General features: G+C 40.6%; 1 protein-coding gene across 1 annotated transcript in view; it reads left to right on the top strand.

Moving 5' to 3' along the window:
* Positions 1 to 2,373: 2,373 nt before the first annotated feature.
* Positions 2,374 to 22,455, top strand: part of LOC119772791 (opioid-binding protein/cell adhesion molecule-like) — a gene marked incomplete at its 3' end in the record, with an annotated part of 32,265 nt that continues 12,183 nt past the window's right edge. Inside the window, exon 1 of the mRNA XM_038269435.1 lies at positions 2,374 to 2,695. Coding sequence (XP_038125363.1) covers positions 2,535 to 2,695 — 161 coding nt within the window. The remainder of the gene's footprint in view (positions 2,696 to 22,455) is intronic.

Below are 22,455 nucleotides of genomic sequence, written 5' to 3'. Positions count from 1 at the left end.
AAACTGAGAAGCAAGTGAAAATAATTTTTTAACCTTGAATTTCTCTAAAGGGTCATCAATTCTATTCAATTCTCTTATATTCAGTTTATTTCTATTGATTCACATCATGTCATCTCAGGTCACTTTCCAGTTCACCAGATCATCCAGTCAGATTGATTCAAAGTTTTCTATCTAAGGAAAACCAGCTGATTGCATCGACTCATTGACTCTTCAGCAATCCCTCACACTAAGCATGCTTGTAGCGACAGTGGAGAGGAAAAACTCCCTTTGAACAGGAAGAAACCTCCAGCAGAACCAGGCTCAGTGTGAGCGGCCATCTGCTGAGGCCGACTGGGGTTCAAGGAGACAGAAGCAGACATAGAAAAAGAAGCATAGATACAAAAGGCAACTGTTTCTTCCTGTTTAAAATATTTCATCTCTTTCTAAATACATATTTTAAATACATAAAAACACTGTTGTTCCATGATCCCATAGTTTGATCCATAAGAGCCAATACTGAGAAGTAGGAGGTGGAGAATAGAGCAATGAGCAGCAACTGATCAGATTCATGGATGGGATTTGGGTCCAGAAATGTTCACTAAAGGTCAGATACTTCAGCTTCCAGAGATGACGCCAAGAGCAACATGTTGTCCTGGTTTTCCAGAACAGACGTTGCCTCCACCACAGAGGAGACTAACTTTGCTGCTCTGCTATAGATGTTTCAGGAGCTTCTGAGCAACTCAGGAATATTTTCCAAAGTAAAACCCATCCTGGAACCACAGCCTGAACACAGTGGAGGGTATCAGTGCTTAAACGCATCTGATAGGGCCTCTCAAGGCAAACTAGCCAGATAAAGATCGGTTCGACGGAGCCCGGGCCCCCCGGGGGCCCACAACCAGCTGGTGGGAACCATGAAGGACTGGTGCTAAAAGTTCCCCCTAAAGTAGACCAGAATATTAGATAGAATATTGTAGGAGCTAAAGCAGTGTTGGTGCATCAGACCTAAAACAGCGCCTGGTGTCTAGGCTCTTGAACATGAGGAATTGATGGAGTTAATTATGGGCTAACGTGTGAGAGGCTTTAGCTTTTACCTTGCTATGAAACTCAGTTTCCTGTCAGAGGCTGGACTCTCCTGAGTTGGTCTTCATCCCAGTGGACAATAAAGACTCTGGTTGTATTTGGCCCATGGGCATCAGGTCTTCTTAGCTTTCCAGACAGGGTGCTAGATAGGTGATGCCTAGTGGGGGGTGAATGGGAGGAACACCCACCTCATTCTGAACCGACTGGGTTTCATTATTGGACTTGTGGGCAGGTCAGTGATCGTCCATCACTAACAACATAAAATTGAACTTTCAGTGGGTCATTTAGCAACACGACATCCTAGGCCAAAGGTCAGAGATCAACTCAGCTCCTCTCTTGGATGCTCGGGTGGAGGGAGGGGCAGAGCGGTCCATCGATCTCCACCTGGTAGCGAGTAGTCAGGGTCTACTTGGAATGATTGGCAGATCTTTGGTCAGGGAAAGCTAGCAGCAAACACTGTCTGAGATTATTGGGGATCCTGAGGACATAGAGTGGACCATCTTCTCTGCCTCACTGTCCATCCATAGCTCTGCACTGTCTGTTATGGTGATAGCAGCCAACCCAGCGCTGCATTCTGACAGGAAGTGATGTCGCCAAGCTGAAGGAGCCTGGTCCATTTGTTAACACCTGATGTTACAGACAGGTAACCCTCCTGTTATACCTTCCATGGTGGAAGTTGGCCTGTTTACTTCTCAGCCTGAAGTCCCTGAGGTGGTAAAAAAAAACTCACTATAAGCTCCACGGTGGAAAGGCTTCCTCTCTGCCTACTTTTAAAACTTTCATTTTTTAATAAAGTTTATTGTTAAAAACAGAGTAATGTTAGTCGCTGGATGAGTAAGAAAGTAGAAGCACGTGAGGTGAACTTCTTGGCTCTACCTTCCCCATCTCATCCTTAAAAGTTCTGTTACTTATTATTATTACTATTTTATTATTATTATTATTTTATTATTATTATATACATAGATAGATATATGATAGATGGATATAAATAGATTATTGTTCATCTTAAGTCCTTTTTTTTACTTTTTTTTCCATTTTTCTTGTTTTTTTTCTTTTTCAGTTTCAGTTCCTTTTCAGTAAAAATTCAGATGTTTTAAACTCCAGTTTAGCCTAATTTGTTTATAAAAGACACGATGTATATATTAGGTTTTAATCCCATTTAGGCACAGAAAGTGTTCAGAAAGGTGAACCAGCAGCAGGTTAATCTGCTCTCAGTATCAGATTATCAATCTGCTGTCCGCTCTGACATCACCGCCGCTTTTTAACACTTTTTTTTTATTGAAGACTAAATAAATAAATAAAGGAAGTGAGGAAGTGGCGCCTGCTGGCAGCTCAGTGAGCCTCTGTGAGCGCAGCGCGCGGCGCGGCTACCTGCGCTCAGATTGGGATTAGGATTGATGAAGGGCTTGAATTAGAGACGGCTGCTGGTCTCGCTGCGGGACGTTTAGGATTTGACGCCTCAGGGGCTGCAGACGATGCCTGTCCGGGGATATTCAGCCGCTTTTCTTCCTGTGTCTCTGAGGGTATTGCTTCTTGTGCTCGCAGGGTCTCCGGTCCAAAGCCAGGAGGATTCTCAATCCGACAACAAAGTGATGGACAACATCACCGCCCGGCAAGGAGAGACGGTCTTCCTCAGGTAGGAGTCCATGCATGTCTCTGCATTGCTCCCTGCATGCTGAAGGCAGCGCAGAGCTGCACGGAGGGACATGCACCCCCCACCCCCCCATCTACTAACCTGACATGCAGAGTGGAAGCAACCCCCCCCCCCCCCCCCCCCCCAACCTGGGTTTACTGGGGTGATGGGATTAGAGCCAGAAAGAACAGTAGCCTGCTGCTAATCCCAGACAGCTGTCAGCAACATGCTGCATGTGTCACTATGCAGAGGGGGGGGGGGGCGGGGTCATTATTTCTAAGAAGATAATGGGAGGGGGGGCTGACCTTTCCCCTCCTCCCACCCTGAGCCTTGCTGAACTGATTTAGTTTCCCTTCAGAGCTGCTGCTGATCAGGAGCAATAATCACTGCAGCTATAAGGAAACAATATCAAAAATAAAATAACATTTAAGAATTTAATCTAAAAACTCAGAGGAAGCTTTAAATCAAACGGTTCATTTCCTTAATTCTGGGGAAATGGCTCCATGTTGTAACTCAGCTTCACTTTATTCATAGAGCAGCTCTGGGTTTTTATTGCATCTGAGATTAATTAATCTTGAAAGTAAAAAACTTTAAATTTTGCTTGTTTCAGCTGAATTATGTCTAAACCAAGTCTCTGTGCGTTAATCTGGATAAAGATCAGATGAGAAATGAGGAGGAGGAACATTGCTATTCCTCTTATAATTATCAAATCATCTTATTCCTGCTCTTCATAATTCATCCTCACTGGCATGCAGCTGTTAAACCATTTATAGATTAAAGTTTTTATTTTCTCTGCAGCCCTCAGTCTGTCAGTTTGTCCTCAGCTGGAAGCTAAAGCGCTAAAGAGGCTCGTTGTTTATTTGGTTCACGATGCTGAAGCCTGGAAACTCGTCTGACCTGCATGTTTCACAGTAGTTCAGATTAGAGCTGGAACTGTTCATCAGATTAATCGATTATTCAAATAATTGTAACTAATTCAGTAATTGATTAATCGTTACCTGGAATATAAAGACTTTAATACTGACAGAGCGACCCGCTGAGAGCTAGCCTGGGTGCCAGTCAGAACTTAGTCCCGCCCACAAAGTTTGAGGTCGGGGAAGTTCGGTCTGGCTCTGCTCCATAGTAGCGCGAGTATTAAAGCCCACTGTCAGGCGATCCAATCCAATTGTCAGGGCGGGCTTTATACGATGATGGACAGATGATCAACAGTAACGTAATCAACCACGTGACCAATGCGCGCTTGGGTGACAACAACAATGGCTGCCGCTGGAGATTTGAGGTGAGTAGATTCTGCTATTAGGTCTGTTCTAGAAGATATCGACAGCAAATTCATTTTAAAAGAGGAACAGAGAAACGCGATCAAGGCTCATCTTCTTATTCTAGGCGTGCAACTGCACGCTTTGATTTTTGTGGACAACAACTATGCGTCGCTTAACATACGTCACGCACTCCGTTGCTCTTATTGGTTGTAGGTCTATCCAATTGAGTGCAGAGGCATTTTTTTTCCTGGTTCGTTCGAAACACGCCCCATAATCACAGCTCTATAGAGCAGCATCAGACTCATTCTGACTAGAATTGAGTTGGACTAGTCAGGCTAGCTGAGAGCAGGAATTATAGCAAATATGTTAAACTAATGTGTAAACATTTTGCATTTAGAATAAAAATATTTTCCATCTATAAATATGATCTATAATCCAGAACTCCTTAGTGGAAAAGTTTCAGATTTCTTAAATTTCTTAGATTTCTTAACAAACCTTCTTTAAGGAGCTTTTTGTTCACTGATTATTAATTGAAAAAATAACGCATTAGCAGGCGTTTAGCTGCGAAAGCTACCGGCTAGCTATGCTAATTAGCGTTAGCTCGACTTTGAATAATTAGAAAATTCACATTCTGTTTGTGTTTGTTTCTTTGTTTATTAAAACCATCGCTATGGAAACGGGACCAAAAACCTGAGCCACAGTGCAACTCTCACTGTGATTGGTCAAGCCCGTTGCCATGACAATGCCAGCCCAGTTACTGAGAGAGGAGGAGTTGTGCTCCTGCAGCAGATGGAAAGGAAAATATTGAATGAATGAATGTTTGAGTAAAAATGTCTGCTGGTAGAAATTTCACACGAACTCAGATAGATCTACGTCAGAAAGATCTTTATTTCCACAGTTTCTCACATCATAGATGTTCACACCCAAAACACAAGCTGGGATATTTTCAATCATATCAGCCTTTCATCAAAAAAAAAAAAACTCCTCGAGGTGTCGTGCCACCTGAGGCCTGTAGCTGGCGCCGTGCGCTGAGTACAAACCAACCGTGATGAAGAAGCTCAGAGCCGCGATCTGGGAGTTCATTCAGAGTTTGCTTCAACAAACATCAACCATCATCTCTATATTTCAGTCAGATGGAGAGACGAGACCTGATGTGTTATCAGCATAAGAAAGGATTTTATCAGCCAGACGGCCCAGAGGAATATTACTGGTTATGCAGAATCGGATTATTTCTATCGCATCTCTCTGTTATGCTTCCAGTCTTTCCAGTGTTTGTCAGCTGCTCTACCAGAGAAACGTTGGATTTGTTTAAAGCAAAATGGCTTCTGGGCAAATCTGATCACAGCCTTGTTTTCTTTGCGTGCAGAATAAAGCTAACAGAAAACCTGAAATACAGAAAGCTGAGCAGATGCTGACGGGATGGGGGGGCTAAGCTTTATCAAAAAGGAAAGTTTTAAGCCTGGCCTTAATTGCCTCACAGACTAAAACTGACTGGGCAGAGAAACAGGACTACACTGGAAAACAGGCCAAGCTCCAACATCTAGAAACAAAGGTGTTGATGGCAGCAGCACAGCTGATATTTCTCTCCAGGATGGAGTCACAGCCAAACAGGAACAGACCAGATGAAGCTACTATGAGAAAAAGCAGAGAGAGCAGAACGTTAGAGATTGAACTAACAGATTCTGCAGAGTGGGAGAATAGAGATAGAATGAAGCAGAATGATGAAAAAGGGGTCCCTATGTCCTCCAGCAGTCTAAGCCTATAGCAGCAGAACTGTAGAGATAGATCAGGATAACCTGAGCCACTCTAACTAGCTTTATCAAAAAGGAAAGTTTTAAGCCTAGCCTTAAAAGTAGACAGGGTGTCTGCCTCACGGACTAAAACTGGTAGTTGGTTCCACAGGAGAGGAGCCTGAGAACTAAAAGATCTGCCTCCCATTCTACTTTTAGAAATTCTAGGAACCACTAGTCTCTTTTTCATTTTCATCAGAACTCTGGCTGCAGCATTTTGGATCAGCTGAAGGTGTTTTACTGAATTTATCAAACTTCCTGATTCTTTTATTACCAGAAGGTCATTTAATGTCACCTAGACAGACTTTTTTTAACAACTGCGAGATGAACAAGTTGTTTTTATGGTTGTTTCTAACTTTCCTCAGGATTCATGGAGAAATCTGCTTTATTAAATAATAACTTCAGGCAGAAAGCAGAACTGGTGTTCTGAACTAAAAATGGGGAAATAATTTTAAATGAAATAAATCTAAAGAGTAAATGTGTGGTTTTGATTGGTATAGAAATAGTTTTGTAGACCGAGGAAACAACCAAATTCCTCCAAGGACGGCGTATAATGAATGTGGCCCCCTGGCCAACGTTGGCCCTCAGCCTCAGCAGACACTTATCAGGCAGCGCAGACCGAGCTGCAGCTAAAAGCCTCACAATGCTAACAATGAGTGGCCTGATCAGCCTGTTGCTTTTCAGGCTGAATGCTTCGTAGCTTTGCTCCCATGAGCAACAGGCTTTTCTTTGCTCTGATATTTCCTTTGTTTCTTTGCATTCATGGGTCTGTGTTCTCATTGTGAGCGCGCAGTCCATCAGACAGGCAGGGTTTTCAGGTGCCGTCTTACAGCTGAAGCGTCAGGAGGGAATGTGTTTAATGTCGCCGTGAGTCAGGAGCTGAGATTGCAGAGGCAGCCCTCTGCGTTTGCAGAAGAAGTGGAATCTGTAATTCCATTATTCCTCTACTTCCTGTGACTCTGAAGCCGTTTATTTTGGGCGTTTTAACCAATAATGAGTTAATTTCTGTCTGATTTAGATCACATTCTTCCCGTTCTGAGTTTCCTCCTCAGCAAACCTGGAGGAGCTGCTCTGATCATCCACTGGATCAGGTTTCATTCATCTTGGTTCTCTTTTTGTTCCCTAACTGTCGAGGGCAGAGATGACCACCACTGTTGGAGGCTCCCCTGGATGTTTGGGGAGCTGCTGTGATGGAGGGGAAGAGGCCAGCCCCTCCACCGGGGATGAGGCAGAAACTAGAAACATAGTCATCGTCTAGTAGTCAGTGTGCTAAAGTATTAATAACAAATTTCACTAATTTATTCGATTATTGACAACTAGTAACCCCATCAACAAAATCATCAACGTGTGAAGGGGAATAAGCTAAGCTTTTGCACTCTGCAGCACTGCTCAGCGACACAGAGGAGAGAGAAAGTGAAGCAGATTCTTTAAAATGTATAACTTCACTATCTGATAAAGATCTACTAAAATTGAACCTTCTTTTGGGGGAGGAGAACTCTGTTAAAGTAATCCTGAAGGTTATTAGAAAGTGGTCAGAGAGGACAGGGTTGTGAGGAAATACTGTTATTTCTTCACATTCTATGCCGTATGTCAGCACAAGATCCAAAGTATGAAGATGAGAATGCGTGGGACTATTCACATTTTGAACAAAGCCAATAGTGTCTAAGATAGCATTAAAGGCTGCTCTTAAGCTATCGCCTTCAATGTCAGCATGGGTGTTAAAATCTCCCACTATGATGACTCTGTTAATGTTCAGGAAAGCTCTGTTTCTCCACCTTGAAGCTTTCTCTCTCTTCGGGTCTTTTCCAAACAACAGATCACTCGGGAAAAACTCTTTAAATACGTCTTTATAGTGTATATTTATTAAATCAAGACCTCGTAAAATTAGTTTTTACCTGAGAGAAAATTAGAATCTCCTGCTTCTACCTGCTTTTCCAGGAGGAGCAAATCCTACAAGTTCAACGACTGGTTGATCTGATTAAATTGTTTCTAGAAAGTTCCTTTAGATGAAACCTGTTGTGATTTGGAGCTATAAAAATAAACTGAATTGAGTTTAATGGTGAATATCTGATCATATAATTTCTAACGTTACTTTAGTCTCAGTCCTTTCATTTCTGATCCAGAGTGGAGCTGTCCTCGGTGCTGAATTGTTGGTAGCATCCATCCATCTTCTCCCTCTTATTCTCTCAGTGTGGCTGTGGAGCCGGTGCCTATCCTTGTCAGTTTATGGGTCAGAGTCCATCATGCACAGGTCGCCAGTCTGTCACAGGGCAACACAGAGACACACGGAGACAAACAACTATACACACGCATTCACACTTAAGGACAAGTTACCAGAGAGAACCCACGCATGCTCAGGGAGAACATCCCAACTCCATGCAGAGAGACCCCTGGAGTCAAACCCAGAAACTTCTTCCTGCACGGCAGCAGTGCTACCCACTGCATCGCTGTGCAGATCTGTGAATATTAGAGTGGTTGGGGTTTAGTCTTCTAAAGCTGAGTCATTTCTAACTTTCTAACCAAATGTCTTTCAATCTTATTTTACACCAAGCGACTGCATAACAGGGCTTCCACAGGAATTTGAATTATTTTGTAAATGGATAAGAAGGATTGTTGCTCCCAGATAAACAGATGTGAATTCTGCTCCATCCCGCCGTCTGGAAGGAGCTGTTAGATGTTTTCCTTCCTGCTTTAGAAGTAAGTTGGGAAATAAGGATGTATTGAGCTCTGAGAGCTCATTATGGCTGTGAAAGGTTCACAAGTTTGATTGGTCAGAATTGGAAATCCATGACGACTTTACCCTGAAATAAACAATCGAATCAAATCCTGCAGCTATTAAGTGTCTCTCAGATTATACTTAATGCCTCAATAACAGGACTTGCATCTGCAGCAAACTGAACATAATAACCCAACCCGTTTTCTGATAGATATTCACCCCACATCATTATGTTTGGAGTCTTTCTTCTGTTCAGCTTCCTTATTTTCTTTGGACCACTGCTTCCAGCTCATCATGAGCTGATCTGGAGTCCCAATAAACTGAACCTCAGCATCAAAGATCATCAGACATGACAAGGAAACAACCTGGCTGCCTGGACTTGGGTTAGATGCACAGACCTTCTGCAGGAAAACAGAAAAAACAAACATGAGAGAATAAAAGACCATAAAGAAACAAACAGTTTAACTGATAAATTAAACATGAAATAAGTGTGAACAAGTGATTGTGCAAATCAATACATCGAAACAAAAATAGACAATAAAAAGAGAAGGTGCAGGACAGAACGCCAAAGGATCGGATTTCTGTGAGCGGCCACTAGGATGTTCAGCAATGAGAAATATCTGGATATTGTCACAGTTTTGGTTTTGTTAAGATTTCTTTTGAGTTTTTTGTTTCACTTTCATCCATGTTTTTCTTTGTTTTCTAGTTTTATAGGTTTAATTCCTATTTTGTTGTGTTTTCCGGATGTGTTTGAGTTATTAGGTTTTTCTTGGTTGCCCTCTTGTGTTGGTCTCCTTCTAGAATCCTCTCTTCACACCTGCTCCCAGTCAGCTCATTGGTCCAGTCTGTGTTCAGTCTCCCTTATATACTCCCCCTGTGCAGTTCCTCAGTGCTGCTTCCTCGTCTTTTACATGTGAGTTTTCCCATGAAGTCGTCTGTTTTTTTTTTTTGGTTCCATGTATTGTGTACTTTGGTTTTTGGATTTTTTCCTCAGTTATTTGATTAAGTCTACAAGAACTCACCTCTGCATTTGGGTCTTTAAAAGCCCAACCAGACCCTTCCCTTCAGTCCTTCCTTCAGCTGCATACGTTTCTGGAGGCGTTGAGTAGATGACGATGTTTTCCTCGAACAGCTCATGATACTAAGCTTTCAGTTTTAGTCCTTAGTTTAAATTTTCATGACTGGTGCAGTTATGATGCAGCTAAACTGCTCAGAGGATTATTTAAGAAATTAACGAACACAGACGTCAATTCAATTTAAATTCTGTTAAGTTTATTTCTATAGCGCCAATTCACATCATGTCATTTCAGGTCGGTGTATAGATCCAGATCAACTAGATCATCCATTCAGGTTGATTTAAAGTTTTCTATCTAAGGAAAACCAGCTGATTGCATCGACTCATTGACTCTTCAGCAATCCCTCACACTAAGCATGCTTGTAGCGACAGTGGAGAGGAAAAACTCCCTTTGAACAGGAAGAAACCTCCAGCAGAACCAGGCTCAGTGTGAGCGGCCATCTGCTGAGGCCCACTGGGGTTCAAGGAGACAGAAGCAGACATAGAAAAAGAAGCATAGAAGCACTGATCAATAAAAATGTCTATGTTAGATGAGGTAACTGCTAACTAGCTCCACAGGTGACTCTGTCCAGGAAAGAAACAGCCAATGAAAATAAAAAAAACATTCCTTGGATGATTCCCGAGTGGAATTATCCCAGCTCCACCTCCCGACCTCTGTGACAGAGACCCCAGTCTGTGACAGACTCCGCCTCCATCCAATAACTACGTCAGGCTGACGCTGCTGACAGACGCGCAGCCAGATGACGTTTTTAATGGATCAGGACTTCTTCCCCTTTTTCAAACAGGGACAGAAAATGAAAGTGTTGGAGCTGTCCAGTCAGTCTGACTTTAATCTACCAGAAAATCTAAATAAAGAACAGAAAGCAGCTCCAGAAAAGGTTTGTCCTTCCAGGAGACAGTTTAAAGCTGTGTTTACCAGGCAAGGCTTCTCTGTAAATGTTCTGCATTCACATTCTGTTGGATCCGTTTCTACATCTTTGGACTAATCGGCTTTGAACTCCTGGGTTTTCCTTCATATTGGGTCAAAACTGTATGGAAATAAATCAAACCAGAGGAGCAGTTTTAAGTTCGAATCAAAGTGCTCTACCTCGGACGCCAACAGCGTTATCAGGAAGAAGCTGTCTGAACTTCTTTTCCTGTCACTCATCATGCAGATTATAACAGATGATAAAAGCTATCTGCCCTTTAAAGCTCAGCGGCCATATCTCTGTAGCAGCGCCTGTGGAGCCGAGCCTTGCAGCAGGCTGGATGGTGTCTCCCATCTGGAAGGTCTAACATTGAATCATTGAATCTGGCATAGAACAGAATGAAGCTGCAGCTGGAGGTAGCCTGACTTAGAGGAGGGAGGGTTTTAAGCAGGGAATGTTGGGAAGAGCATCTAGTTAACCTGGAGTTCATTCTCCATACCTTCTGCTTTGATATAGCTGTAGCTTGGTGTAACCCCCTGACTCCTTTTCTTCACATTGTCGGCTCTTATCATTTCTTTGTAAAATAGGCCAGCATGAGCTGCTGCAGTTTTAATTTCAAGCTTATTAAAAAAGAAGGATGAAATTGAGGGAGAGTATTAAAGGGTAGAATTAGCATGTAGAGACAATCCTCTGTGAAATTACTGCAGCAAAGGCCAGCTGATGTTACCTTTAAACCTGATCCACTGTTTACCTGTTTCCCTTCAGCATTAATTAACCCGCCGCTCGTTTCTCATCTGTGTCCAATCATAGGAGAATCTGTGGGACGCGTCATCCTGTTGGTTTTCCACATTTGCTCCTGATGGCAGCAGCCACTCAGCCTGCTGTGGCAGTTTGCTCAATAAGGCGCTCTGTGTTTGTTAGAGATTAATTTCTCTTCAGAGCTTCCATCCATGAAGCATTGCACTTCCAGCTGTGCTCGCTAAAAGTTTCCATAGGAGCCGTGCTGTAATGTACGTTCCATACATTTAGATGAAATATTTATCCATGTTGTAGGAGAAAAGTATTCAACAATGTAACCCAGTGAAATCAAACCTGCCATATAAATAACAGGAATATTTCAGTAACACGGATGCAGAGAGCAATAGCTCCTCTTTCCGATTAGAAACTTTTTCATTTTAATAAGCTATTTATAAAAACACTTAAGAAGAAATAATAATCCAGCTAATAAAACTCAATTTTAAAGCTATTTTAAATGGATCTTTGGGGAATTCTGTTTTTAGACGATGTGTCGCTGCTCTTTAGACCCTTACAGGATTCTGATCCTTTCTCAGACTCCCCTCTATGATAGCACCATCTCTCTCTCTGTGGTGTCTGTTCTGAAGCCTACAGGTCAATATGGATTATTATCTGTTATTATGTGGTTATTATTAATATCTCGTTGCTGATGATACTCTGATAAGGATCCATGTATAAAGAGAGAAACAGCTGATGCTCCAGAAGGGAGTCCATCCAAAGATGGTAAAAATTAATTAATTAATAACCCTGAACCTAAATGGTTTTTAATTAGACATTTTTAGCATATAGAAAGCTTAGAGTTCATTACAAGATTTACTATTCTGCATTTTCATTTGTTTTGCAGCTAATCGTAAGTGATCAGTTATTTTGGATTAACAGCGCTGGATGCTAGCAGAGGATATCAGGAGCACGTTGATAAGATCTCATTACTGTTCTCAAGCATCCTTCCTGCGCTGCAGGGAGAGAGAATAATGGATGACCTTTGAACTTTCGGTGTAGTCAAGCTACGCTTCCCTGGCTGCGCTGGAAGGCCGTCCTCAGGGCGTTTAGACTGGGAGACTCTCTGTGGGCTGGTTGACCTCCAGGGCTTTAACTAACCTTCCAAACATCAGCCGAGCTGTCAAGGTTCAGTCTGATGGAAATAAAACTCTGAATGTGAGGATTCCTCACACATCCTCACAATGTTTGCTCAAATGTTAAAATAGTGATTTTATTAAAAGTCTTTCAATTTACTGTCCAGAGATAAAACAAAAAAAGAGAGATTAAAAAAAGAAGATTACTCCCATGTTTTAATCTCTGAAGAGTTAAAAAAGGAAAGAAACAGTGGTGAGTTTTCTTTTTGCTCCTGGATGCAGGCGGTGCTTCCAGCAGGTCAGAAACCTGCAAACCTGCTCCCTAAATGAAACCTCACATTATTAAAATAAACTATTTCTCTTTCAATACCTTTTAAAACACAGATGTGTGTTAACAGTGAATTACAGGCCAAGTCGATTATATAGTTTACTTTTCTTATTAAAGGAATAGTACACCCAAAACATGATTAGCCTTCATTTTCTACTCACCCCCATGCTGAACAACACTCTGGAGTACTTTTTTGATATCTCAAATGCATCTGGAGATCTGGGAGGCTTCTTGCTGTCTGCTGACATTCAAATAATGGAGGTCCATGGCGCCCGAGGCAGAAAGGTCCATAAAAGTCCACAAAAAACGTGTCAATATTCCTCCATACTGCTCGTCCAATGTATTCCAAGTGTCCTGAGTGGGTAGCATCCAGAATTTACTCGAAACGAAGTCATTTAGAATGTTTTTAGCGCATAAACAGTAGTGTATAGGATTTCCTGAAAGCGCGCGCTGGCGCGTTCATGACGCTACGGAAGCCGGCAGACCAAACCAGCGCATTCAGCTCGGCAAAGAACTCATGCTCTTCCTCAACACTGAAGTCCTCAGACATTTTTCTTTCGTTGTTTCTTTCTTTGCACAGGTAAACAGCACATTTCTTCTTCTACGCTTGCATTATCGGCAGAGCAGACGCTGAATGCGCACTTTTATCTGGTTTGTTCTGCCGCGGTTTCCGTAGCGTCGTGAACGCGCATGTGCGCGCTTTCAGGAAATCCTATACACTACTGTTTATGCTCTAAAAACATTCTAAATGACTTCGTTCCGAGTAAATTCTGGACGCTACCCACTCAAGACACTTGGAATACATTGGACGAGCAGTATGGAGGAATATTGACACGTTTTTTGTGGACTTTTATGGACCTTTCTGTCTCGGGCGCCATAGACCTCCATTATTTGAATGTCAGCAGACAGCAAGAAGCCTCCCAGATCTCCAGATGCATTTGAGATATCAAAAAAGTACTCCAGAGTGTTGTTCAGCATGGGGGTGAGCAGAAAATGAAGGCTAATCATGTTTTGGGTGTACTATTCCTTTAAGTTTGAAAGTTTGTATGTATTTAGTCCAGCCTGTTTTCTTCTTTAAACACATTTCAGTGAGTTAACCTCCAACCACACCTCCAGCTGAGCCCACATTTCTAAACCGCCTCCCTAGTTTTCATAGTTTTCCATTGACTGAAAATATTCTTAATGTTTAAACTGGAGTGTTGGTGAGGAGACCGTCCAGCCTGAAAGACTGGGAGCTCATTAGCAAACCCTCCAACTACCAGTGGAACCATTAGAACCAGTGGAACCAGTGGAACATGTAAAACAGATGGGCAGCAGGTTCCTTCCATCACAGCAAAGATTTACAAAAAAACATTTACTGCTTTATAAATCAAATACATTTCATGTAATAAAACCTACATTTACAATAATAATATTATATTTATATGCCTTTTAAATTGTTTCGTTATCTCTCTGGAGACATGCGTTATTATTTCAAGGATTTTTTTTCATAATCTCTTTATTAGAAGAGAGGAAATAATTCCCCAAAAGAGACACAATGTCTCGTTTTGATCTGGGCTCAAACTTTGATAAATGCAGGGAATGTCACAGAAAGATCCGGCTTAAACCTTCAGACAAATTTACCATGACAATTATTTATTAAATCTATGAAACTGAAAATATTTCACTGAGAAGAATGACGATGCACGTTTTTCGGTTCTTACTTTCTGAGTCCCCCTGAAGTTGTTTACTTGCAATAAAAACGTTTCCGGGGTCAGACAATAAAAAATAAATCTAAAGCTCATTATCTGTTTTTTTCCATTTTCTTTTAGTGAAAAAGAATCAGAAACTGTTTAAGCATTTTAGTGTTTGAGTCAATAAATGAAAGAGTAAAAATCAAATGTTTTTCATTTTCAAACTGTGTGAATAAGCAGGGATGGTCTGGATCCCTGGTAGGTCTACCTGCCAGACCTCCGCTCTACCAACACTGGAGTCTTCCTATTAACACTCACATTTTCCGGCTTTCTGAAACAAGACGGAAATCACACTAAACTGCTGATCACAAACCCGCTGGCCTGAGGGACATGATTCATTTACAAGGTTTCCTGAATCAATGTTGAATTCAGAAAAACTCAGTTTAATTATATCATTCATAAATTGAATCAGTATTTGTTCCTTGGGGACTGTCAGTTATTACAGGCTATTTGTTAGACTTTGTATTGCTTTTTATTCAAGGCAGACAGACAGAGGAGGCTTTTTAAATAAAAAAAACACATCTGCAGTAGCAGCGGCTAGGACGTCTATGGCAGGAACCTCTGAAGAAAGGAAACACAGGTTAGTGACCTCGTACTTCCTGTGGAGGAAGATTATAAACATGAGTCACTAACCTGGTTTAACAGTTCAATCTGTGACCAGAGAACCAGGTTCTTTCCAGCCGATGGGCTGCTAATAAGATGTGGCGGTGCACCGCCAAGAGTGTCCCAGACGCTGTAGTCCCAGAGAATGGAAAACAAGCAGGAGACCAGATTCTGGCAGATGAAGGAAGGCTGGACAATCCAGAGGGTGAAGCCAAAGCCAAGGCGGAGGACATGCTCAGCAGTCAGAATCAGGAAATCAAAGATCTGAATAGGTTCCAGAGGAAACAGCTCCAAGTTCAGTAAACAGGCAGAATCCAGCAGTAGTCCAAAGACAGGTCAGGCAAACAGATCAGCCAGGATCAGCCAGGCTCAGTGATTGAGAGGCAGAACAGGATCAGGTAATCAGAAATATACCTTTTTTTTTAGACTCAGACAACTTTTATTGTCTTTTTGTATACACAACTAAATTTCGTTCTGTATACACTTTGTTTATACAAAATGACAATAAAAGTGTATACAAAGTGAAATTGCATTTATACAGCTCTCATGACATTTCTTAAAGTGCAGCAGTGATCAAATATAAACAGTGTGGGAGAAAAAACATGGCGCAAAAAACACATTAATATGGTCCGTTTGATTCAGAGTCTGTGACACTCACCACTGACTCAAGAATGATCTGGCCCTGATGACTGGTTAGAGAGCCGGTTAAATAGAGGCCAGAGCAGGTGGATTAGATGAACAGTAATGAGAAAACGGGCAAAGTTGAACAGGTGAATGAAATTCCAACAAAGTTGAAATGTTAAAACGTTTCGCTTCCCATCCAGGAAGCTTTCTCGATTCAAAATCTCTGGAGTAGTCCAGTGGTTTGTTCTTTAACTTTTTTAACTTTGTTGGAATGACTGACCTGGATGACTGAGAATATTCACCAGCAGGAGAAATAAATGAGTAATTAAACCATTCATCAGTGTCAAGATCATTACAATAGCCTTAGACAATGCAAGGCTTTCTTTAAAGTTGCTTTATTCCAGCTGGAAGCTCCTTTGCATGTCTGAAGTGTTCTGAAGAAAAATCTTTCTATTCTTTTAGTGCCTTCAGACGTATGAATGCATGTAAATCATTGCTTTCTGTCTGTGATGGACAGAGGGACAGTCCTGCTGTGACCTCCCTTTGTTCCGGCGGAACCTAATGGTTCTTCCACTGTGACCCAGAAAGTTGTCAAACTGAATGTTATACTGTTATATAATTATGTGTTTCTAATGTTTTATTCTGAAAATTCAGTAAAAGAAGCACAATACTGTTTTTCAATGGAATAAAAGAACCAAGAAGGTAAAGTGGTTTTCTGTCTGCCTCGGGATTCACTTTAACTCAACTTCATCCGTGTTGATTTGATTCAGTGAACGTGATTCAGTTTGATCCATTTTAGTTTGAGGCTTTGGCTTTTCTCTGCGCGGTTGTTGATCATCTAAAGCCCTCAGGTTCCCCTACTGATGCTTCTCCTCCATTGTTTAAAGAGATTATCTCTGATCTGCTGCAGTACGGCCTCAGGTGGACTTCCTAAAATGTTTAGGCAGGTAACAGTGCCTATATTTGGCCCTGATCTCAATTTCACATCAAACTATAGACCTATTTCATATCTTACCTGATATCCTTTTTGGAAACATTGTTTATAAATGGGATTCCTTGCATCTTTCAACGTTCCTTCAAATGTTTTCAAATCCCACAAGCATTTTTTTACGTCCTCCTAATGACTGATTTAACAAACCATGCGATCCTGGTTCTCCTTGGTTCATCTGGCTTCTACAACATCGACCATAACGCTCTATTTTACTACGTAGAACGTTGTGTAGGCATGGGGTCCTGCAGGGCTTGATACTTAGACCTCTTCTATTTTTCTTTCAGTTCTTGGCATCATTTTGATAAAATATAAGTTTTCTTTCATTCACACATTGGATATTTGTCAGATTCGTGAAACGTATCGACACTAACCTTGGTTGTAAATAGTGACTTTAAACTGGATGGTCAGATCAATGCAGTGAATGAATCCAGTGGCTAAAATTCAAAACTGTCAAACAATAATCCATGTGTTTGTTATATAGCTGGAAATAAATACTGTCATTATTTGTTCCTTGGACTGATTAAGTTATTCTTCCTGCAGTTTGAGCGAAACTGCCGCAAACACAGAGGAGAGCTTATAATTCTAATTTTACCATCTCTACACTGGTTTTCTTTCCATTTAGGAGTTCATTTTGAAGGAAAAGTTCCAACTTTTGAGTTGGAACCCTTTTATCATGACGGGAACTAAAGCTGTAATGCCTTGGTGGAAAAAATTATCTGAAAGAGATCATAGAATAAATACTGATTCAGTCACTTGATTTATTTAGTTGCAGCATAAGATGGTTTGGATTCAGGAGCTGAGAACGATAACCTGGAAAATAAAAATGATTCATCTGCATTTTAATTGACCAAAAGTTCCAGTTTTCAGATTGATCCCTGATAGAATGTCCCTCCAATTAAACAGAAGTAGCAATTAAAGGCGAAATAAAGGATTTCATTAAGTCTTATTGACAAGTTTTTGATCATTCCTAGAAATAATTCCTAACTGCAAAATGTGTTTTTTCTGAGAAAAGAAAAATTAAACCTATTTTTTTTTTTTTGTCTCACTGCTCCATAAGCACGAACTGAATAAATATGTTATTTTTTTTTCGTTTGAGAAATCCTTTTGATTATGAACTTGGATATTCTCTTGGCTTTTTTAGGACAGGATGTTGCTTTTATTTCAACTGATGTTAAAATGTAAAATAAATTAATATTTATAGTTTCATTTATTAACCTGCTGCCAGGTTTTTTTCTTTCTCTTTACATTTTCTCTCCTCCTGTTCACATTATCAGCTCCTTGCACACCCAGACCCTCTTAACTAATTCCCACTGCCAATTATCAGCAGGCAGACAGCGGCCTGCCCTCCATCCAAGGACCCTGAGGCTCTGAGTGTAACTGGCCTCTCTATCTGAATCAGTCCCTGAAGGTGACAGCAGCACCGTACGCTCCAGTTAAAGACCCGACAACATGATGATAACAGAGCGGTCACCGCTCGGATGCCAGCAATACCTCCTCAGAAATCCTTCCCATTGTGACCAGCAGACAGGTTCTGACTACGGGAAAATTAAGACGGATTTTCTAGAACTTGTTGAAATGGCTGATTTATTGGATTTACTGGGTACATTAAAACATTTTATAAACATTAAAAATGATGTATTTTAGGTGGAGCATATTAGTTTTGTATAAAAGATTTAATAAGTAGCAAAAAACGGCCTCTGGAGGTTTTGGCCAATTAAAAAGGTTCGCTTTGAGGCTAGCTAAGTTTAAAGACTGTTTATCTGAATCTAATTTGTATTTTTGACATTTTACAACATGTATTACTGTGGGTCTACTGAAGCCTCTTTATCTGAAGCATCTTAAAAGTTTAATATTCTCTGCATCATTAAAAATCTCAGCCATGAATAAACTTTTGGTTAAAAAAAGGAGTGAAATAGGGAAATAGCAGGGATGATGTTGAACGTCTTAACATGCAGCTCTAAGCTGATAAATGAATGCATGAAAAAGGAGAAAGTCTGACGTTGAAGCAGCACTGATGGCCAAATAAAACCAACATACAGACTCCTTTCTCTGACTGAAGCTTCTGGGATTTTCTCATCCCTCTGTGTTTTGATGCTGATGTTAATCAACATTATTTAATAATTAATGCCAGCTTTAAGGCCCTGGTTTACCTTTTTAGTCACCATCTCTTATTTATTGAAGTGTAACTCGTTTGTCGGCTTAATTTGGATAAATTCAATAATTCTGCAGACATTTTAAATTTGCTGATTACAATTAAAGTCTGCTTTTATTCTTTCAAAGAATTTTTTAATGTTGTTGCTGCTTTTCCAGCCTTCATGTTTGCTGTTTGGTTTTCTTAAAGTCTGCTAATAAGATCAGGTGGACAGAAAGTATCATTCTAGTCTAGAATAGTATTTACAGTCCGTGGATCTGATCAGTTGGACATGCTTCTGCTTCATGTAGATGTTTAAGTTCTAGATTTCTGCTCATTTTGGACCATATTGTGTTTGTTCCTTATGGAAGGAAGATTGCTGCTTTCTGCAGCCACAGGTTCTATCATTGCCCTCATTAGTCCCTGATTCATAGAACAGAGTCAGAGGAAGATGGTTGGATGTTGCATTGATTGTTCTTCAGCATTTAGTAGCTGTCAGATGGAAAAGTTTCCTGAATGAATTCATACCTGCTGTAAGTAACTAGCATCACAATGGAGCTACCATAAGGAAATTAATTTGCTCATTAAAATGTTCTGTCCTGTTTATACTTTGGCTGTTATTTTACCCACTCCAGATTTCATTTCTCTTCTTCCGTCGTTTTTTTTATGCACTTGTTTCTGAAACCTCAGCAGTAGAGGCTGGGCAGTGCTTGTTGCTGATAGGCGGAGCGGCGTGTGAGCGTCAGCTGAGAGCTGGATAATTACAGCAGAGAGCTGTGGATTCCCTGGCCATAGCCGCTGGCAGCAGCCTCTTTGTTTTCTTGTTTGTCTGAAATCTGTGCCTGTAATGGAGTGGTGGGTAATCAGATCATGATGGAAAAGTGCTTCTTTCAGGGATCAGATCGAGTCAAATGGCTCTAAGTTCTGAGTTTGATCCTAGAAGAACTAAAATTCAAAGGATCACCAGGGAGAAATACAACAAAATGGCATAGATTAACAACTGGCCGAAGTAAGAAGGTTTGCCTCATTGCTTATTAAATGCTGTTTTCTGGGTATTCTTCAATCAGTTTCTTTTTTAAGATGTAGGTTTAATAAATAAGAAAATGTGGATCAGCTTATTTCATGCTGGAACTGAATTACCACATTTTGTTCATTTATACCCGTTCCTGCACCTGTGAAACTATGGGGGGGGGGGGGGGGGGGGGGGGGGGGGGGGGGGTTCTATCTGAAGATGTACATTTTATACGGGTCTGACCATCTGCCCTAACCCCTAGATCCCTACTTCACTATATACAGCATTGGATTAATCGTGAACTTTATAGTGAACTCAGCTAATTGACTGAATGCAGACAAAACAGAAGTTATAGTCTTTGGACCAGAGACTCTGAAAAAGAAACTGATTAGCCAGTCACTTCATTTGGATGGGATTAAACTGATTTCAGATAATAAAGTAAAAAATCTTGGTGTTATTTTTGATCAGGACCTGTCATTTAAATCTCATATCAAAGAGGTTTCTAGAATTTCCTTCTTTCACCGTCAGCTTCTTTTTCAAAGACTCTGGTCCAAAGACTATAACTTCTGTTTTGTCTGCATTCAGAAGCAGAAAGTTAAGAGTCATCCAGGTTTTTATGTCTTCAAGACATGCCTGTAATCTATGTAATGGGTTAGCTTCATCTGGATTATAGACAGATATAGCTGGGTATCATCAGCATAACAGTGGAAATTAATCCCATGCTGTCTAATAACTCTACCAATTGGGAGCATGTATAAAGTAAAGAGAATTGGTCCTAGCACTGATCCCTGTGGTACTCCACAGGTAACCTTTGAGCGTGTTGAAGATCTATCATTAACATGAACAAACTGAATTCGATCAGATAGATCAGATTTAAACCAGTCTAGTGCTGTTCCTTTAATTCCAACAAAATATTCAAGTCTTTCTAAAAGAATATTATGGTCAACTGTATCAAATGCAGCACTGAGATCCAACAGGACGAGCACAGATACAAGTCCATTATCTGAGGCCATGAGAATATCATTAGTGACTTTCACCAGAGCTGTTTCAGTGCTATGATGAGCTCTAAAGCCAGACTGAAACTCTTCAAAAAGTTCATTATTATCATACTTGTTTGGCAACTACTTTCTCAAGAATTTTACATAAGAAAGGACATTTCATTTGCCCAGAAACAATTTTTACTTGCCCAGTATAATGTTTGATAAATATAGTTCCTAATATCCATTTTTGTATATATATCAATGAGACATGTTTGTTTTTTGGATGTTTAGTGAATGGATGAGGATGGGTGGTGGGTAAAGAGAATCTCCGATGCTATGTGGGTGGTGGATGAAATGGGTGGAGGGTAAAACAGGTGGTGGGTGTGTTACTGTACTTACATTTTTTTGCCTTGTTGTTGTTTTTTAGCCTGCCAAGTTGAATAAAATGTGTCTGATTCGCGCCAATTCCCGGACAAAAATCATGCGGCTTTTTCAAATCACGCGAGAATGTGTACGAAACAACAAAAATAGCGCGGACGTCGCTTTTGGGTAGTTTTCTTCGAATGTAGGTGATTTTTGAGTGATTATGCGAATAAAATTATACAGAAACACAGGTACAATAGCGCTTTCTATCTTGTTTGTCGTTTTGGTAACTACATCAAAATTACTGCTAGATGGACAAAAATCACGCCATCTGGCGGAAAATCACCTGACTTTTTCAATGAGAATGTTTACAAACCAACAAAAATGGTGCTGGCAACAGTTCTGGGTCGTTTTCATCGAATGTCGGGATTTTAAACTAATTTTGAGTGATAAATAATTTTTTTGAGGATCATTGCACTTGCCTGGTGGGCAAATGCTATGAAATTTGTACTCTCCCAACAATAAAAACTACTTGGCCCGGGCGATCAGGCCAGTGTTGGGAAAGTTCTCTTTCTACGTGAACTAGTTCAAAGTTCAGTTCACACATTTTAAAACGAACTAGTTCAGTTCATAGTTCATAATTCAAATTTTTGAACTAAGTTCACAGTTCCAAAAAATGAACTAGTTCATAGTTCTTTTTTTTTCATATATTGCTCAATTACACCATAGCCTACTGTAGAACCACAGACAGCAATTATTTTATCAGTTGTAACTCTGAAACTGTGTCAGATTTCATCTTCATATCCAGTTTTGAATCCTTATCCAACCAGGGTTTACATTAGCATTGAGGGGACAGATTTCCCCATTGTTGCTTTAATGCTTTGTTGCTGTCCATTCACTTCACACTAGTAGCAGCTGCAGCTTTCACCCCTACAGTAGATTCTCAAAAACATCAGGAAAAATGTGCTGCTTGAATGGTCTTTTTTATGAGGAATTATTAAAAGAAAAACAGGAAAGTAGTCTTTAAGGTGCAAATGTTTTTTTTTTTATTTTAATAATTTTTCCATTTTAAATTTCATTTCAGTACATACTAAAAAGGAATCCTGGAATCCTGGAAAATGATACCAGGCTGGTTTAAGTGTGGATTTTTTCACTGAAAGCCGGCGGGCAAAGTTTGCAGAGAAATGTAAGATTGTTGCCATCATCCTCACCGACCACCTGGTCATAAACCTGTTTTAAGTGATCATACTACTGCTTTGTCGCCTCCATGCTGCTGTGGCTTCCACGCTGCATTTTGTTTTGATGACGCACGCGGCTGTAGGCTACGACGCTGGTAGCTGCTGTTGCCAGATTAGGTGTTTTTCCCACTACATATTAAGGCT

The sequence above is a fragment of the Cyprinodon tularosa genome, unplaced genomic scaffold (genome assembly GCF_016077235.1).
Source record: "Cyprinodon tularosa strain WSP-4 unplaced genomic scaffold, ASM1607723v1 ctg1197, whole genome shotgun sequence".
Classification (NCBI taxonomy): domain Eukaryota; kingdom Metazoa; phylum Chordata; class Actinopteri; order Cyprinodontiformes; family Cyprinodontidae; genus Cyprinodon; species Cyprinodon tularosa.
Note: the sequence above shows the minus strand (reverse complement) of the source record. Positions and strands in the feature narration are given on the sequence as shown.